The sequence below is a fragment of the Poecilia reticulata genome, chromosome 2 (assembly GCF_904066995.2).
Source record: "Poecilia reticulata chromosome 2, P_reticulata-male-v2, whole genome shotgun sequence".
In the NCBI taxonomy this organism is placed as follows: Eukaryota; Metazoa; Chordata; class Actinopteri; order Cyprinodontiformes; family Poeciliidae; genus Poecilia; species Poecilia reticulata.
Window position 1 is genome coordinate 39431123 of NC_088831.1, and position 21054 is coordinate 39452176.

At 35.7% G+C, this 21054-nt stretch overlaps 1 protein-coding gene across 2 annotated transcripts in view; it reads left to right on the forward strand.

Moving 5' to 3' along the window:
* pth2ra (parathyroid hormone 2 receptor a) overlaps positions 1 to 21054 on the forward strand; it is a 52168-nt gene that overhangs the window by 27233 nt on the left and 3881 nt on the right. For both annotated transcript variants that reach the window (XM_008402500.3, XM_008402507.3), the window contains 5 exons: positions 2595 to 2655; positions 5992 to 6058; positions 9185 to 9279; positions 14197 to 14335; positions 20158 to 20199. In XM_008402500.3, the coding sequence (XP_008400722.1) occupies positions 2595 to 2655; positions 5992 to 6058; positions 9185 to 9279; positions 14197 to 14335; positions 20158 to 20199 (404 nt within the window). The remainder of the gene's footprint in view (positions 1 to 2594; positions 2656 to 5991; positions 6059 to 9184; positions 9280 to 14196; positions 14336 to 20157; positions 20200 to 21054) is intronic.

A 21054-nucleotide genomic window follows, 5' to 3' on the forward strand; every position in this document is an offset into this window, starting at 1 on the left:
TGTCAGTCCATTAAAGTTTAATTTAAAAACGGTGTTAATGTTTAGACGGGTTTCTTATGAAGATAATGGAGGAGGATTTGCTTCAGAAATTCTTATCACATCTGCTGTTTGGACTTTTGATTACACAGCTAAAGTAGTTTCCGCTGAATAAACAGCGTTAGTGATGACAGTGTAAGTGAATAGATATGTTAAATTTTGCTTTATAGCCTAAATTTATGGTAACTGATCACACTTTACCTCAGACTTCTTTTTGTTTTTAGAATAATTTAAATGATTTATGGAACAACTGCATCTATAATTTTGTAAACAGTTCCGTAAACCCTAAATTCAGTTTGATGTGATTTATTTCCTAATTTGTTTGAAGTTCATCCAAAAGTCAACTATGTTAAGCGTGCTTTAAATGTATTATCAAATCTACATGAGCAATCTGATAATATAGTTAAAAACAAAGCAGCAGATGTATGTAGCTTTTAGCACCGACTTCTGTATCATCTTATTTCACATTTGTTGTTTTTTTTTTTGCTGATCATTTTGTGATGATTTCCTCGTGTGTAAAGCTGATAACACTTCCCAGCTTTATCTCATCATCCACCCAATTAGGCACAATTTTTTCTCCCCATTTTCTAATAATGAATGGTTCAATTTGAAAAGCCAAAAGGAGAGCTGCAGTAATTACAGTTATCTGGTCAGATTCAGATTTCCTAAAGCTCAATCCTGCTGATTCTGACTCGTCTCCAACATCTCTAATCTGCAGCGGGGATCTGACAATAGACCTCTCCACTTCATGCTAAATTGTACTAGAGAAAGACATGGAACCCTCATACTTATTGATCCATCACAGCACATCACATCAGTGTGCATGAACGTGGATATGCATTATTGATTAATACCAGTCTTTTAAATCCCCAGCAAGAGAGTGAAAATAGTTGCAGCACAAGAAGAACCACTGATTTTCCCATTTTTAAAAGCAAATTACATCTTTGAAAGACATGTTATACTTTTAAAAGATTATGTAATTTACTAAAACCAGGTGAAGCTGTCAATGACATTTGTACACTTGCAAAATAATAAAATAAACATTTAATCCTCAGAAGAAGAGGAAATAAGAGAGACCTGGAAGCACTATAAGCAAAATTTCCGAGCATTGATTGGTTAAGAGGTGGTGCATTCACAGTCTCGATCTCTGATCTGGAAACTTTAGACTCCCAGCATAACGGAGTGAGAGACACATGCAAATAGTGAGTCAGGCTTGTGATACAAAAAAAAATCCTTGAACTAAAGATGAAATTACTCATCCAGTTCTGCAGGACAGGTCTCAATATTCATGACCTAATTTTGTTATTTGGAACTTTTGAAACAAAAAGGAAAAAAGCAGTTTGGTCCTTCAGAAAAATTATTTTGTACAACATAAGCCCATCTGAAATTGAAGTGCTCCAAAAAATGAGAAGAGACAAAAGATTGCCATATAAAAAGAGTAAATGAGATTTACACAGACAGAAAACATGCTAGTGTAGAAGAAAAGAGTGCGAATAACAATGAAATAAATCAAAACATACACAAACAAGGTCAAGACAGTGACCTTGTTTGTGTATGTTTTGATTTTGATTCAGGGTTTAGTCACTAAATACTGATCAAATCCCTGATAAAAATCCCAAAGCGCTTCACAAAGAGAATATATACTTAAACGTTATTAAAATTAGACATTTTAAAAAGACAACGAGTGTATCAAATGATGGAAATAATTATAAACAATTGCATGCATATTAAAAAATTATCCTAAAAAGATAGATTGATTAAAGTCCAAGATAATATAAAAAGAAAGGAAGCTCTTTACATGGTTCAAGTTCAGCTTTCCTCTGATTTTTTATATCTGATCCTTGGAACTATAAGCAAAATGTGGCTTAATCATGTCAATGCTTGAGTTAAAGTATCTGGCTGTAGTAATTATTTAGGACAGAGCTTGAATAGAGGCCCTTGAAAATTAAAGTAAAATCTGTCCTAAAATGAACTTGTAACTAGACATTTTCATCTGTGTGGAGCATGAGAAGAAACTGTTGGTGAAATAAACAATAAGTCTTAGTTACACAAAGAATTATGGTTCAAGTCTTAAACAAAAAATGTTGCCTTTGTGAATTTAGTTAGGAAGTTATGCCTGTTTAAGTTCCTCCACTACAGCAGCACTGAGTTATTTTACAGCAAAGAAGTGACTACACTTGGTAATTTTATATATCATACAACTATGAAGCCTGGGAACTTCTTTACAGACACAATATACATGAGATCCTGCGGCATCCATGTGCTTTGATGGGTAGTAAAAGTGTGGAAATTGCTGTTTCTGCTGAAATGTGACTCGCGTCGGAGCTGCTGGATAGGAAGCACGTTTGTCACGTTGGCTGAGTGTGTAATAATTATATGTCAGCATAGCATCATTATGTGTTATTACATATACAGCCTTTCTGTCTCCGCAGCATTCTAGTACACCTTGTATCTGTTTTCTTGTGACATGAAGGAAATGCAATATGAAATCTGAGCTGGGAGTTGCATCGAGTTAAAAAAATAAATCCACTGAGTCACATCTTGTTTTGTACTTTCAGGTGTTCCTGCTGTGTTTGTCGCAATCTGGGCGATCGTCAGGGCAACGCTGGCAGACGCAAGGTGCACACACACAAATTGCATGAGTATTTATTTTGACGTTATTTGCATATTTTTGTCTGTCAAAATGAAAAGTGAAAAGATTGAACAATTAATTGTAATCAATGCAACATGTATTGATTAGCATGTATGAAAGAGAGAAAAGGCGACAGCACAATTACAGTCTAATTCATGTGACATTTGAGTCACCCGTGAAATCCAATTATACTCGCTTAATTTAATATGCAACACCGTTATGAACAAAAGTAGACACACAATGCAACAGGTGGAGGCACTGGAAATAATTGCTGTGGAAAGATGAAGTTAAATCTTAGTACTTCTCCCATCGCATGTTGTGAGCTACAGTTGATGAAAAGAGCATCCTTCCTATTGTTATTTACTGGGGAGAAATTATTCTGCTTTGGCGATGTGAGTGCTTCTCAAAGACCGTTCCTTTTCTCTTCATTGAAATGAACAAACAAAAAAAAAATCAAGAATCTGAAAGAAATTTCTGTCAAAAAGAAATGAAATACTTTAGAAAGGAAAAAGAAAATACTGTAAAGTTGAGTTTGGATCTGATATAAGGCACCACTTCAGTACAAAGCTACCCACCTGCTTACTGACACTCACTGGTAAAGATGTACATGAAGTCTTCCATTGAAATTAAATATTTGATTGCATTAACACACACACGCACACAACACACACACAAAGTTCAGAAAGAAAAATCAACCTTTAATTGATCATGAAAGCCAATGTGTCATATTTAACTTTTACTCATTCTGATTAATAATTAACCCAAAAAAGCTGAAGAGGAAAACCATTGTACCATCGCACATCAATCAGATGAATGTAACTTTATTTCCCACATTAATAAAAATGTTAATGTGGTCCCAGTAAATAAAATATGAACAATTCACCTTGTGTATTATCTCATAACTTCCTCCTGGTCATTACGGGTCTCAATGGTGCATCTCCTTGTGCGCAATCAAGTGTCTGCAGAGGCAGTTGTCATGAGTGTTTTGCCTCCAACAGATGACTTTCTATGGGGACTGTGATGTTGGTCTTAACCTCCCAAATAGTGGAAAGCATTAACCATGGTGTCCAGGTCTGAGAAGATGCTCAGATGCTCTCATGTCAATTATTCTTTTGATTTTAGTTACCTGTATTCTGTGCATGAAGTTGAAAATGTTTGTGCAGCTGCCCCTAGTGGTCAGGGGTGTGAATTGTACTCAGTCAAAGTGGCAGATGGCCTTTTGATTTTTCCTTCACTGTTTTCAAAAACTAGGTAAAGACGGTCAAGATTTGGTTAATGCAACCTCTGATATGGAAAGATATCGACCATTCATTTCAAGGCCAATCTCCAGGAACAATTTTTTCTTCTTCTTTTTTTATGGTGGTTGCTAGCGACATATTGATGTGCATTACCGCCATCTACTGTCCAGGAACTACTATGCTGCAACTTTTTGAAGCGTCCCTTTTCCAGCACACCTGAATCAAATGAATGGCTGATTAGTATGGAGGAATTCAAAGGCGCTAAACTCATGAATTAAGGGACGATACACAAAACTCCATTCTCTCCGGCTCACTGACAACCAGGAAGACATTTAATGCACATCTGCGGAATCACATATTACCTTTTCATCATCTCATTTTCATCGTCTCAGAATCCAAAATGTCTCTTCTTTTGCTTCTGGCTTCGAGCATTTATACCGTTTTCAGTCTGCTATTGTGTATTGGAAACCGTCTGACCAATGGAGTTCTGAATCTTGCTTCTGGCTCTGTTTTACATTGAGTGTGTGTTGGAAGTTCCGAGAATTCTGGCTGACCTCGTGGAAGTTAAATCTGCTCCCTCAGAGGACCATTAGTCAGATTGTTAGTTCTTATCTGTCCAAACATAGACTCTGGCTGAGTCCCTTGCCTGCCAGGAATGTCTCGTACAACACCTTATTTGGTGTTGAACCAGCACAACATAACACATTTCTTTTCAGTGAAACATATCTTAATGTGAATTAACACAACTTTTAACTATTAACATAATTATATTCCTCAACATTAGTAGGTCTAATTAGTAGCTTATTGGCAGAGCTGAATGCCAATGAGAGGACCAGGTGAGTCGCTACAGGGTTGCATTTAAATGTTGTAGGATAGTAGCTCTAGAGAACTGGATTTGGGCATTTCTGCTTTAGATAATCCTGCCCTGTGCTCTCTCTTTTGATTGCTTCTCTTTGGTTCTCTGTAAGATTTAGGTCTGAGGACAGATGTATCCCCTGGAAAAAGATTGAGTTGGTCTGTTGAACCATATTTTTTCCTATTGATTTGGGCACACTCTTTGAGCCAAGGCCACCAAATGTTTGTCTATAATTTCTTGAGATTTTAAACAGTTGATTATGCAATGTACTCTTATCTGTATGCAGTCGAGAAAGTGAAAAGCCCTCCAAATCAGAGATCCTCTGCTGTACTAATTAGTCGGCATGAAGTGCTAATCACATTTGTGCCTTTTGCTTTACAGCAGACCAAACTGAAACGTTTGTGGCCAAAAATTCATGTCTCGACATTTCTTTGGTCTGTTTACTCACAACAGAGCAGATTGTTTTGTTTCAGTTAACTCAGCATGTTTGTATTGAATTTATTGGATAGAGAAGGTTTGGCATGTCCCCAAACAACCAGACAATCTTCCTTGTGCATAATCGCAAAATATATTTTATGACCTAACATCTCTCCAATGTCACATGTTTACCCTTGGTAATTAAAAAAGGCATGGATTTATAAAACAGTTTCAAGATTTCCCAGGAAAATCAAGTGTAAAAAGTAAGTATAAATTCAAATTGCAGTTAAGAAAAGTGTTGCTTTAGCTGGTCTATCTAACTTGCCCCTAGGAGTGAGTGAATATGTTTGTTTGCCCTGCGTCTCTCTGCATTGCCCTGCGGTGTAATGTCAACCTACCTTGGGTGATCCTTGTCTCTCCCCCAAAGACTGCTGGAGATGAGCACCAGCTTCCCTGGGTCCCTGCAAGGAAAAGCATGTATGGATGGATGGATAAAATTGTGAGGGATGAATCTGATTAAACATTTTCTCTCCCCGCTGAATAAACCGAAAGGTTGCACGTTTCTAAATTTGTCTCTGTGAAATAATGCTGCTGATATAAATGAGGAATTGATTATAATGGTATTTGCACATTTTTGTCAATCATGTCAACATGTGTTGCAGACACTGTATTGTCAGGTCCAGTGGATTTATATCTGGTACACCTTTCTGATTAACTTTTTCATAGTATGTAACCAAAACAAAATATAATTTTAACCTTTACATCAAAGTTATTTCACAGTCTAATTGTTTTGTTTTTATTTCATCATTCAGGTGCTGGGAGTTGAGTGCTGGTAACGTCAAATGGATTTACCAGGTTCCCATCTTGACAGCAATTGGGGTAAATGTGAACAGCATTCATTTTTGAAAAGGCATACGTTTGTCAGTTTTGTATGTAAAAGGGAAGATAAAAAGGAGAGGAGATGGATTTGTTAGCCTGCAACATACCTTCCACAAAGGTTAAAATTTGAAATATTGATTTCTCTGATCAGAAAAAAATTCAACCATTCAGTCATATATCCTCACAGAAGCCCAAACCAGTCACTGACACTCCCTAAAATGGTAACATGTGATCTTTTTGTTGCCCTTCAAAGTTTAAAGTGGCATTTAAAGTGAAGGTCAGTATTGTAGAACTAGACAAAGGTGATCTCTTATAATTGTAACTTGATTATTTTATAGATGACAATTCTTGAAGCGCTTCAAGAAATCAAAGGAATCAATCTCAAATTTGTCATTTTGCCCTCGTCCACAGGTTCTCCCTGAAGTCCCTTGAGAAAATACAACATTTTTGTCCAAATTTTCTCTTAATATGTTTGAGGTTTTAAATAATATTGTCTCCCACAATTCTGGTACTAACCTTTTCAGCAATTAACACGTTCTAAATTTTAAATGTAATTAATAATTTTTTTTTTTTTATATACAAATGTCCAGAACTGGAACCTTTTAATTGCGTTTCTGGTACATCTATAAATCTGATGCACATTCGACACCTACTAACGACATCAAGATGGGACTTTGGAAAAGACTATTGTTTTGTGCAAGTTGTGCTAAAAGGAGTTGGCGTGTCACTGAAGATATTGAAGCCTAAAACAACATCTTAATGCAAAACATGGTATGGAAGCACATACGTCCCCAACGCTAATGTCAGCATCCACAGTCCACATATCTAAAGAAGCATTTTTCTGAAATCTCTGATTGAATAACCTAAATAATGTCCAGTACTTAAAGGTGTGATGAGCTACATTTGTGGTTATGAAACAATTAACCCCAAGACGAGCTGTCTCCGTCTGTGGTTTTTCTAAAAAAACAAGAGCAAAGAAATTTGGGAAAATCGGTAATTAGAAAGATTGGCTCATTCTGCTTTTTCTGTTATTTGGAGAATTTTTCAAAACGTATTTTTTTCTTTTTCCTTTTAAGAATTTTTTTTATTTCCAATAAATGTTGATACACATATAAAGGGTGTGCAAGAGATTATAAAGTATGTTTCCTCATGCATTATCCTACTGTGAAGGCCACTTTATACATCCTTATATAATTACGTTTCCATCAATTTGCAACTAAAAATCTCCTGTTGATTCTAATCAGCTGCTGCTTTTTATTAGCATGTCCTGCTTGATTTAACTGATTTTTATTAATTTTTTTCACCCTGAAGACTCGGTAAGAGAGCGGACATGCTGGAAATGGGCTACATCTTACTATAATCATTAGAAATCTGCTCCAGTAATCTTTGCTCATTGACACAGGAAATTTCTTATTAGCAACCACCAAAGTGTATTAAAACTGGGTGAAAGGGCCATGGATAACATCGTAGTGTAGCTGTAAGCACCATCACAGAAAAGCAGATTTTTGCTTCAAACAAGTGACCAGTTTTTATTCCAAGTAGTGCATTTTGTCCCTCGTGCATGAATCCATTTTCTCTTGGTGCTCCCGTTTCCTCCCACTGTTCCGAAACCTACATGCTGAATTCTTTGGGGATTGCAAATTGGCCACAGTGTGGATGTCTGTCTCTTTGATAAACCAACTGCTCTTTTATAGCACATTTTATACAGTTTACCATTAATTCATTCTCGCACACACAAGCTTTCATCCCTTCTTTGTGTGTCGACTGTATTTGCACATTATCTTTGAGGTTTATTGTCTTGCCCATGGACACTTGAACATGTGAAACAGCTGGGGACTGAACTGCCACTCTTTTTTTTTTTTATTAAAGAACGTTTTGAGCTGGTGACCGACAGCTGAGCCTGCAAGCTGCCAAACAGAGTATTTGGCCCTATTCTATGATGATACTTAAAAAAATTTTTATAAAGATGAAAGTTAAATAACCACTTTGAATTCAATTCTCTCAGCACACATGGTTAATTAGCGTGGCACAAAGCTTCAAAAGGAAAACCTCAATGTAGGTTCTTCTAATTGGGAAGCTGTGACTGAGCTGTTGACTGGATTAGCATGGCTTCCTATATAATGTTTATGTTGATGAAGAACAAACAAATGTATGTAGGAAGTTTCTTGCCTCCAACACATTCCTCTTTGCCACATGGATTTATCGCTCTTCCATCTGAGGGAGAGTCAAAGGTTTTCGTTTCAGCAGGACAACTCACAAATCTCTCCTTTGAAGATATTTTCTGATCAGAAGAGATCAATAGCTCATTTTGGACAGATTTTTAATGAGTTGTAAACCCATACCCTCATCCAACTACTTCATGCATGTTTTGTAGATATGCAATAAATTCATAATGCGTGAAATTGTGACTTGTATGTTCAACATATTGTACAAGCTAAAACAATATTCCTATGCTAGAGGTTGGACTGGAGCTTTTTCTTCTATGCTTATTTACATCAGTTGATGTAAATAACTGAGTTTCATATTATAAATTCCTCATAACCCCCCCCCCCAAAAAAAAGGTTGTCTGCTGATACCAACTTCATTTTGAAATGAGAACTATTTCTTTAAGTCATTTGTTGTATAATCATTATACATTGGAAAATAAATGGTTCTGATTAGTCACTGGAAGCCCAAACGTAAAGGTAAAGCTTTATATTCTTCGTCATGTTATGTTATTCACATTTGTCTGCACAAAGCGAAAGAATTTGCATTTTTCTTTTATTTCAGTTTCATTGATCTTAAAATAATGCTGATGGTAATGAGCAGTAACTGAGTAGAAATTGCACTTTATCAGTCTGTATGATTAGCAGCCTTTAAAATGACAAGAGTTTATTAGAGGTACAGCTCCTTCATGTACTGCATGAAGTAGAATCTCAGTAAAACTTTGATGTTGTTCTTGTGTATAATCTTCACAGAGGAGGAGGTTTGTCTGACCTCCATTTGATTTACATAATCACATCTTTAGAACATTTTCTCTAACAAAAAAAAAAAAAAAATCTAATCACTGTCTTATTTCTTAGTTTGTGTCCCTAACATTTACGTCACAATTCAAAACGTTTTAAATGTTTTTTTCTCCCCTTTCAGCTCAACTTTGTTTTGTTTGTGAACATCGTGCGAGTGCTGGCCACCAAGATTCGAGAGACAAACGCAGGGAGATACGACACCAGGAAGCAGTACAGGTTTGTATTAAATTGACAAAAATGTGCTTATAAAACTTGCATTGTGTTATGTATCTGTACATTCGCTGTAAGGACGTGCACAAATGTACTGAGCCTGTAGAAAGGGAAATGTGATTTTTTTTTTTCTAAGAGGTATCAGCTTGTCAGAGGCATGTATCAGAAGATGCCACTTTTTTTTTTTATATAAGATGAACAAAATAATGTGATTTTTGAAACCAACTCTTAATGCTAGGGATATTCCAATCAAAGCTTTTAGTTCCTAATACTTAGTCTTCTGAATGAATGTGAGTGACACTCTGCATTTGTAACTAAAATTATACTTTTTGAAATTATCTGCATCTTTGAGTAAATGAATGCTTTTTTCTTTTTGAAGGAGAAAACTGTTTGCACTCGGTGCAGAAAAGAGCAGCAACATTTCTAAACTGAGTGGTTCTTTGTGACAGACACTTTATTAATTATGTATTCCTCTCTGTTAAGCTTTTCTATAATCACTTCATACTGATGAAATTTGCCCCAAACATGGAAACTTAGTCTGTTTTTGTACCCCAATTTTGTTGTTGCTGGAGTCTCCATGTCAACAGAGACAAACTTGGTACATCTTAGTACATTCTGTCTACTCGAGATTTTTTCCCTGGAAAGACAGACAGAAATCTCATCACATGTCTTTTTTTTTAAAAAAACGAGTGATTTTACCAGTAGATGTGAAAAAAAATTGTTTTGCATCACATTTACAGCAGTTAATAATTTTAGTCAAGATTTCTAACTCACTTATTCAGTGCAATTGAACATGTGAATGAGAGCAGTTGTTTTGGGTGAACAGAGCTAAACAGATGTAAATAAGCTGACAAAGGTGGTGGGTGACGTTTCAGTGGAAATCATCTCACACCATGAATACATGAGGCCTTTAGTTCTTTATTCAGCTCTCTGGGGTTTGTTTCGGACCTTGGGACTTTTGTTGAATGTCTTCCCTTATACTCTTAGTTGCAAAAATAGGCAGTGATTTTTATCCTATTTAAAAAATGTCACTGATCTACTGAAAATACAGACACCTGCACTTTATTTATTTATTTTTTTCCATAATCTGATACTTGTGACTGGAAGGGGATATTACTAGTTGCTGCAACTTTCCGTAATTTTCACAAGGAAGAAAAAAATACATATTTCTTAGGATATTTATGTAAAACCTCTCACATTTGTGAGAGGTTCCTCAGTTACATGGAACAGTGTTGCCAATCAAAGAATGCCTGACAATATTTATAACAAACTAATTCAAATGCTTCAAAAATCTGTACTTTCTGTCTTTACTCAGATTACATAGCTGGTCAGAAATTTTCCACCTGATTAAAGCAAGAAAGAAAAAAACATTAATTGCGCTGCAGCAAAGTCCTGTTTGAATCTTTACTGGGCCTTTCTGTGTGAAGATTGCATGTTCTGCTTTGAGGTGTGCTATTTGAGATGGATGTTACAATCAAGTTGGCCTAATTTTATTGACTGAACAATCAGATTGTTCAGTCAATTTTATTGAGTGATCCCAAGGAAGGAAGTTGTTTCATCTTTACGTAAGGGCACAGAATTAAGTTTTGTCAAGCTGATTTTGACTTTGTGGTTGAAAGTTGAAACTAGCTCTCATTATGTGAGCTATACAGATACACACACGCGCATTCCCACATCTGTAATTATCTGTATTTTCCCTCCCCTGCTGGTGCTGGCGTCAGCATGTCGGATAAAAACATAATAATTATAGCGTATCAACCAAGAGGAGTCCCGCTTTGAATGCTGCAGACATTTTATGTAGCTGAGATGACAATTTATCAGAATAAATGATTGTGATCAGGGGCGACGAACCGGGGAACATACAAATATGTCAAATGCAATAGATGTCATTGTTTCTAAAGAAGAAGTGATTAAAGCAAAAGTAACCGATAGTCAAACCTGCTCGGCAAGCAAATGGAAAAGTACTTGTAAATCAAACCCACAACTTCAGATGTAAAGACTTCATGTATTTTTTAATGTGTCACCAGTTGGATCATTTGTGAGTAATAAAAGTGGATTAAGATGTGGTGACTGATGGGCAAAAGGTTACTTATGAACAGGGGTGAAAGTAGATTTAAATTCTTGGGGGTACTATGACAAAAAAAAAAAAAGTGTGTGGAAAAAAAAGCTCAGAAACTCCAAAGCACACATGTCTTTGTGTGCTTTGGAGTTTCTGAGCTGATGGATTTTTTTGCGAAGCGATAAAAGCTGGTAGCTCTTGAATTGCTACAAGATAAAGCTGTATTTCCCTCAGCCCACTGGCTGCAATGTTGACACCTTGAGATGCCATGAGACCTAAACTCTGATCTAATGGCATGGAGTGCATCCCAGTTTTCCATGTCTGGCATATAACCATTCATTTTAGCTTCAATCTGGTTCTATTGATCCTGTGTCCAGACAGAGGGATAATCAGTAGCCCAGCATCATGACCTGTTTGTTCTGAAGATCCTGCAGCTCCTGCAGCCTCATTTTCAACAGTGGAGCTTTAAAGATTGAAAAAGGTTATTATTTTGGAGAAAATCTCATCAACATCAATATTTCCACTAAATAAGAGGCAAAAAAATTCTTTGATATAAAGGAAAAGCCTCTCAGACTCTGAACTCAAAGCACCAAACATTTTTTTATATTAGACAATTAATTTAATTTCACATAATTATCGTGGTAGAAGCCATTTGTTTGTTAAATACTTAATGAAACATATTTACCGTGTTTGTTTGTTGTAAATGACATATAGTCTCAAAGAACGAGGTAATTAGTCCAAGTTTGTCGTTTATTGAACGTTCAGAAACTACAGTGATGCACCAATGCAAAAGTAAAAAAAGGTAAAACCTGAACAGGTGATCAACTCTAAACCACTCGCACCTTTTTACTCTCTGTCTCTGGCATTTAAGCACAGCCGTTGCTATGGCAACCTCCTGCGCTCCACAAGCCGACCCGAGATTGTTATAAACATAACATTCAGTCCGTTACAATATTAGGTTTGCAGGCTTGATATTTATTAATAAGCCACTAATCAACCACAGCGGTGGTTGATTAGTTAATTTTAAACTCCTGCTCTGCTCATTATTTTGGTAATGGAACCGAAACGCACAGAATTGTGCAACACCTTGTTGAAACGATAATTACTGAGATTATTATTGTTGTTGGGTCATTAATTTGAGCACGTTTTGTTGATTTTTTGTTGTTGTTGTTCTTTAATAAAGTTACGAACGTTTTGATAAGGAGCCAGAGGAGGACGTGCTGGTCTCAGCGTCCTGGCGGCGTTCAGTTTGTCACCTAATGCTGAGATCGACTCAAAACCTTCCGCGATCGACATATTGCACCGCTGCTCTAGCAAAGCACGAACAGTTCAGAAACTATATAAAATGAGGAAAAAAAGAGCTATTAACTGATTAAGTCGTGTTTTAGATCGTTTTTGAAAAACTAATCAGTCACGGCTGATTAGTGGGTGAACTCACGGCTGCACAGTGAATCCATTGATTTTATTTTTTTTTTACAGCAGACAGCCGCTCCTCTCTTGAGGGTACTGCATACCCCCACTAAATCTTTTAGGGGTACGCAGTACCCTGCCGTACCCCCTTACTTTCACCCCTGCTTATGAATCCAAAGACTCACCAGGCACATTTAGAGGTAAAATCAAAGCCGAGTGATAATAATAATGTTCAGTTGCTTGTTGCATCAATCACAGCTGTTTATACTTTTATCCAATACAATTCTTGAAAGGCACCATATTTACTTTCCTTTTTCATATTTTTATCCCTTCATATAACAATCTTTAACAAACAAACATTTCATTTCTGTCTATCAAAAGGAAGATTTTAAATTTAACTAGCTGCTCTTGCTGCACTCCCACTAATGTCACTAATATATTTTTCTATTCTGGATGATGGGGAGAAAAAAAAGACTTTATTGGTTTGATTCTTTGAAGATAGCAGCATCTCATCTAGCATCAGAGCATTACGGTTTTATCTCATTTTGCAGGTTTAAAGGCAACAATCCTATTTTATTGGGACGTCACAGTCCCTCACAAACTTATGACCTAGCTCTGTGCTCGTTTTATCTTCTGTGATGTTTTAGATCGGAATCAGTATTTATTTTTTAACCTTTAGGTCAAACATAGTGTGACAGCTGGTAGTGCACCAGGAAGCTTGAAGAATGACTTTGCCAAACTAAGTTTCAAGAAATCTGTGTTGAGGATGAGAGATGAATATTAATGCACATGAGGGAGGCAGGTTGTTTGAGTTACCCTTGTTTGCTTGCTAGGCTCATTTGTTTCAATTGAAAAGGGGAGTAAATCAGTCTCTCTTATTTCTGTGTTGTTGGTTTCTGTCAGCAGGGATTAGAAATAAAACGAAATGTGAAAATGAATGAGTTCATAGTTCTAAGGTTTTTTTTTTATTTTTATAAACCATGCACTAATCAAAACTTGAAAATAGAGCAAATATTCAAACTAAGTACCAAAGACTCTCCACCTACATGTTCTTAAAGTTTCCATAGTACTTGGCTTTATTATGCCAAACCAAACACTTTATTAATTACTTATCAAGTCTATTTCTGTTAACTATTATGATTTTCTGCTAACAGCTAAAGAAAACGTGACATTTTTGTTGACAGATGTCCAGTAATGCTGTGTACCAGCTGTGTCTCCACATACATTTAATGCCCATATTTTAACTCCCATCATATAAATGCTTGACTTCTGGTTTTAAAATATCAGAAGTAGTTAAAATAACACCTCATGATTCCGATACCTAAAAACTAGAAATTATTTTGTTTATACTCGCTGACAAAAGGAAAAGTTGCAGAGGAAAAAGTGTGAGCGTGCGTGTGTGTGTGTTTAAGCATCTGGTTCCAACTATAAATATATTGTTTTTGCTTCTACAGAAAATTGGCAAAGTCCACCTTTGTGCTGGTGCTGGTGTTTGGCATCCACTACATCATCTTCGTCGGACTGCCTCACACATTCGAAGGACCAAGCTGGGAGATTCGCATGTATTGTGAGCTATTCTTCAACTCCTTTCAGGTACTTTCTGCTTACGTTTCAGTTATGCAACATAAGCAAAAGGGGGTGAAAAAATCCCCAAAAAACAAAACTCCTGGGTAACATTTCTTTGTAAAATCAGGGCACGGAACGAAGCGGTGCACCAGCAGAGCTTCCTGCACTGATGTATTATTATTTTATTTTTTTACCAGCATCAGCTCGTACCGCTCTACTTAATTTACTTTACGTGTCCCTAGCTTTTTGTTTTATTGTTTAAAATACTCCTGATTGCACTTTTTGAGACCTCTCTGTTACTGTGACACCTAAAGATAAATACTCACACTTTTTCTCACTTCCCTGACACTGGAGTTAGTTTCTACTGTAGGTTATTTGTTTTCTGAACCAAGTGTCTATATAATATATATATATTCCCAGGTGGAGGATTCAGGAACAGATGACTGCTTCATTTGTTCTGTAGCTGCACTGATGTTGTACACGGTGAAGACTCAATTATACACAGAACAAAGGTGGTTCAATGCTGCAGGCATAATGTTGTTCTGCAGAACTCTGATTATGTCAAGATCAGACTTCTCCATTTGTTTAATTATTTCTTAGTTTGTGATGTTAATCAGCAGGTGTCCTAGATCTTTCCAGTTCAGAGACTTATAAGACTGTAGCACAATTAAAATGGCTCAGAAATAAAATATCTCCAGCTGTTCCTCAATTTAATACTTCCGACTTTTTTTTTACTATACTATGGAATGTAATGGAAGTGATAAATAATATTTTTGCTCTTGGTCACATTTACTTTGCAGTTCTACAATAATTCAGTGGATTCTGCAGATTAAGCATGGTGGGAAGGGTTTTGTTACAGCAAGAAATCACAAGCAGATGAGTTTGGATTACAAAGATGGTAAATTAAACTTTTCAACTTCTGATAGGAAACTGATTATTGTTTCCTTTCAGCATGACTGAAAATGAGTCGGAGTGAAAAACTACTCAAAAGTAGTTTGTTGATATGAAATTAGTCAGAAACCATGTGAAAAAGAGACAAAAATGTAACTTTTGGAAACAACATGGTGCATAATTTTATTTGTCACAAAATGTGAAAAGGTTCAAAGGGTATGAATATTTTTGTTGTTATAGAATAATGTTTAAAGTTAGGATCGCTGATTTTCACAAATGTATTTGCTGACAAAACCATTCAGGCATACAAAGTCCAGCATCTACACAATATTTTCTGCACTGCAGATAATGCATGACTTGGATATAAAATCCCCTGTGAAAATAGACAAGAGCATTCAGTCGTCCTGTCATTTCACACAGTAGAGACTTTTTATGCTCTGTGGATTGTTAATAATCATAGAATCCCTTCTGCTTATTAAGCGAACAAAGCAATGGCTCTGTCAGAAAACGGCAAAGAGAAATGTGTTTGATTATTAACTGTTTGCAAGATCACACAAAAAGACAGACAATCTTTATGAAAGGAGCTGCAGAGAAATAACCAAAGATCACACACTGAGATCTGCGGTGTTCCTGGTTTTTAGTAATCTTTGCATTTCCACTTCATGCAGTGGGAGGAATCCAAAATTATCCTGTATGAATTACTCTGGGTGATTGTCAATGTCAGCTATTACTTCAATTTAATATGCAGGGAAGAAGCATGATAATGAGGTTGAATCCCTTTCATAATTTAGCTCACCCTAAGTTGAATGAGCAATTCTGTTAGAATCAGTGCTGCCTTTATTTTAGGCCACATTATCACGTTCTTTTGAGCAGTAAAAACTTAATTACATGTGTAGAGAAAATATTTCGGACTAAAGCATGTTATTATTGCTGAAACGATGAGCCTATTTGAAAGAGTAACTTATAATGACAAGCTTTTCCACTGCAGTTCTCCAGGAGTTCATCAGTTTAACAGAAAATATTCTGACCAACATTGAAAACAAAGGTTAAATCCTGAGCTGGGAAATGACTTTAACCTGGTTTCTTTTTAGTTACACAATGACATAAGAGTAAATTTGTGATGAAGTGACATTTACCCGAGACTTGTCTAGTTATTTAATATTTGGACACTGGAGCAGCTGGGCAGAATCATGTTTCAGATCTGGTCAAAACATGTTGCACTAATCAAAGGTTGATGAATTAAAAACCGTTAAAATTGTTTGTTTTGCACAATTGGAAAGTTCAATTTGTCCCTCAGCAGATTTAAATAGTGTACCTTCATTCTAGCCAACATTATAAACTGATGGGCAGCAAATTAATTCGACCAAGCATGACGTGCAATTTTTGCATTTGACATGGTTGGGGTGGCCCTGACTCGGGAGCAGTTTGTGATGGAGAAATGCTCGCAGTGTTCAGAATTCACAAAAGCCATCTGCAACAAAAGCATTTTTAGCTGCAAACACTACAGTCAAAAATCCCCACAAACCCAGTTCATTCACTGCTTCAGGTAGAAAATAACACCTACACACCAAAGCACATCCGATGTCGGCTTGACATTCATTTATTTCTTCAAAAGAATGAATATTTGGGGAATTATTTATGTGCAACATCACACTTTGTGACATTTTAAAGTCCCAATGTAACATTGGATATGCTATGTGTGTCACTGAATCTCTTCTGATGATTAATTAAAAATACCTCTGACAGGATGTTGATAAATTAGTTGCAGTGGATACGTTCATTTTTCATTCTTAAATGGATTTAAGCAGTTGCTTTCCCCTCTAACCATCAATAACGTTACAGTGCTGTGGAAAAATATTGCTCCCTTTTACAGATTTCTAGTTTTTCTCATTTGTTATACTTGGATGTGGCAGATTATCAGGCAAATACCACCTTGTAGGGCTTTTTTTTTTTTTTTAAGTTCATGTGAAAAGTAATTTCCCCTGTTGTTTATGCTTGGAACTAAAGTAGCTTATGAGATTAAAAAAAAAAAAAAAAAAAAGATCCTGGCATTTATCAGTAAGAATAGGTAACAAAGTAATCTCTAAGGCTTTGGGACTCCAGTACAATTAAATCTATTTTCCACAAATGGAAGAAACATGAAAAATGATGACAGTAAGTGAAAAACTACAAAACGTTTTTGAATACATGTTTATGATGCCCAAGAACTTAGGGGAAATATTCTGTAGACTGACGAGACAAAAGTGGATGTTTTTTTTTTTGGAAGGTGCGTCCTTTAAATCTGGCTTAAAACTAACCAACAGTAAGACATGGTGGTGGCAGTGTCATGGTTTGGGTTTGCTTTGCCACTTCAGGACCTTCACTAATTTTACTCATTGGCAGGAATTTCTTCAAATGCAACTCCTTAAGCTAAAACATACTTGGATTATGGACCAAGTAAAGGTTTTAGAGTAAAGATTTTAGAGTGGCCTAGTCAAAGTTCAGACAAAAATCAGATTGAGATGTTGTAAAATGATCTTAAACTGGCTCAAAACAATCAATCTAATAAAGGTGAATTAAAACTATTCTGCAAAAGTGGGTCAAAAATGACATGAAACAACAATAACCAGTTATCACAAAAGCTTGTTGGCACAAGCAGCTTTGAGGTTTAGAGGGAATTTTAATTTAAGGAGTCATATTGTTTTTTGAGACCTTTTAGTCTACTTTATATTGTCTGTTTAATTGCTTTCTTGATTCTGCAGGTCATCAGTATTCAGTACTGATAATGAAATTTAACTCGGTTGTCCAAAAATGTGGTTAATCAGAAAATAATGTATATTTATAATTTAACAAGGTTAGGTTACTTAGGATGTTATTCACCTCTTAATGAATAAAATCATTTTGAAAAACCTCAGGTTGTTTTTGTTACTCCAGTTATTCAAGGATTTTTGTTTTAAAAAGGTATGTTTGTCATATTTAATTGGTGTCATAATTCATTAGCTCAGAGTGGCCAAAGTGGGTTAGATAGTCAGATGGATGAGCTGAAGAATCATCTTTGCGCTGCAGCAGCAGTAGATAAAAATATCCTTTCATATTGATGAGGCATGAAACTGAAAATAAAGCTTTGCGGCAGAAATTATGACTCACGCAGGTGTGTAATTACTGTGTAGGTAGAATTTTCATAAACCAAGTTTTAAAAAGTGGACATTTTTTCCTTGAGTCCTTAATGAAAGTGGTTACCCTTTTATTACATTTACTTGAAATGCATAAATCATGAATAATCATTCCACAATTTACGTAACAGATGGCAGGTGCAGCGGTCTCGCTGATGGAAACAGAAATTAAATAAATTGAGAGGGATGGAACCTTTTTACTCTCCATAGCCATTAAATCACATCAGTGAAGGTTGATGGGATTTCTGCTTTTGTGACACTGCCAAGTGAATTTGATGTAGACGCTATTCTTGCATTTGTGATGGTATTCTGAGACAAAAATGCTATTTTGTTGTATAATAGTTAGCTGGAGATGGGAACCAGCAACCCTCCCGACCCACTAAGGGACGAGGGTGTCAAGAAAATGTTGTATAATAAAGATCAAAATTAGTCTGCCACCTGATGAGACAAATAACACACTGACCTGCAGCTTATGAAGCTTATTGGCTAAAAGGTACAAGTGCAAAAGCATCTTAAAGTCTAAATGAAAATTGAGAGTTCTTACAATAAAGATTATAAAAACAAAGACTTAGAAATGGAGGGTGAAGCTTTGTATGCTGCTCCATTTGGTGCCTATAGCTGCTTATTTCCTAGTCAGTGTTGCAATGGAGACGATATATGTGCATGTTATAGGATGAGATTATTATTACTACTATTATTACGCATGTTCTTAGGCAAGGGGATAAAACCAGAGTACCTGGACAATCACGACGGAGCCATACTAAGAAAATAATAATAATAATGAGAATAAAGTGGTGCGAGAATAGAGTCAAGTCATAATATTGCAAGAATAAAGTTGAAATTATGAGAATATAGTGGTAATAATAATATGACAGTCATATCACGAGAATAAGGTCATTACCAGTAAAATTATATTTTCACTGTATTCTCACAATAGTATGACACAATTCAAATAATTGTATGGCTTTATTTTTATAATTTCTACATTTTCTTAGCATGGCCCTAATAATCTGTTGTAGACAAAAATCCATGTCAAAAATCTCCACAAAGCAATCTCCACAAAGTCCAATGGACACGGTGAGCAGCAGGGTTGAGGAAGCTGGTCATAGATGAGTGGACGATGATTGGAGCTGAAAATATGGAAATTATGATACACTTTCGAGTTTCATCACAATCATACAGACAGTTACCATAGAATGTGTTGTGTGTTAAAATGGCCCAATCAAAGTTCAAAAGAAAATCAACAAAACATTGGATGTTCACAGATTTTATCAGTCCAGTTTTTCTGTCTCTCAGTCTGGAAGAGATTAAGATCTCAGAGACGTGTCCCCAAACACCAACTTCGTGTTGGTCTATCGTATATATTGGCAATTAAAATTTGTAGGTTTTGCTGTAATAATTTTTCCAAATACTTTCTTGTCTTCACCATGAAAAGGTATTTTGGTCTAACTATGTGCATTTTTATTTTTTATTTTTCCCCAATATTAGATTATTTGCTCCATGAAGAAGGTCATATGTCTGTGATGTGATTTTTGAAACAACTTAAATTTTCACAGGGATCATACTTTTAATTTGTTGCTGTTATGATTTGAATGAACACACAGCGAAGCATGGAAGAACAAATCTGAATCTGGCTTCCTTCTATTTGTTGTACCAAGAGAAGAAAATGGACAATAGCTGGTAATTTTAGGCCTTTCTTGGCATCATTCTCCGTTTCTCTGATGCCTTCGGATGGAACATGTGATTGTAATTATAGTGTAATCAATTTTGCCCTGAGTTACCAATATGCTTTTTTTTCCCCCCCAGGGCTTCTTTGTGTCCATTATCTATTGCTATTGCAACGGAGAGGTGAGTTGATATTTTTTCTGTATCTGAAGCTATTGGAGACAAAATGCTAAAAGCAAATATAAATATAGCAGTATAGATTTATAGATTGCTAAAATGGCTTAAATTACTCCAATTACAAAAGCAACAAACCCATTTTGACATGTTTCAGTAAAATTATATGTTTTTTTTCTTAATGTTTAATCTGTTTCTTATTACTGAAAACTCTTCATTCAGCTAAAAAGTAATATAAAAACAATCATTTTAAACCAAGAAAAAATTAATTTAATAAACCTCATCTTGGGTTAAAATGGTTGGTCCTTGAATTGTTTCACAATGTTAAAAATATTCAAAATGATTGAAAAAAAAAATAAGTGCAGTGGCTTTATTCTTAATTTCTCAAACTACTGAACTCAAAGTAGTACTGGTGGAACAACTTTACATTAAATATTTCAATACAAATAAGTGAACATGTAGCAAAAATGACTCCTTGTCACATTTTGTGACCAAAAAGTTAAGCCCTGTGAATGAATGTTTATATGGATATAATTTGGTCCACATGCAGACCAGAGATCAGCCTCTAAGAGTTTTATTTCACAAGAAGCTGACATATCTAGAACAAACACCTGAAAACCTGAGCAGTGCCACTGTAAATATAGCAATGTATTTTAGGCAGGTGTTGGAGAATCTGACACAATCAAAAGTTATGTGCAACTCCCTAACATGTCTCTTAAGTCACAACAGAAAACCAGATAAAGCTCACAAAGTCATTGTCAGGCCTACATAACATCTTTAATTTAACATGCATACACATATTTAGATATTTTTTTCTTTTTCCTTTTTTATCTCCTCTAAAGTGCATCTGTTGAATTTTAATAT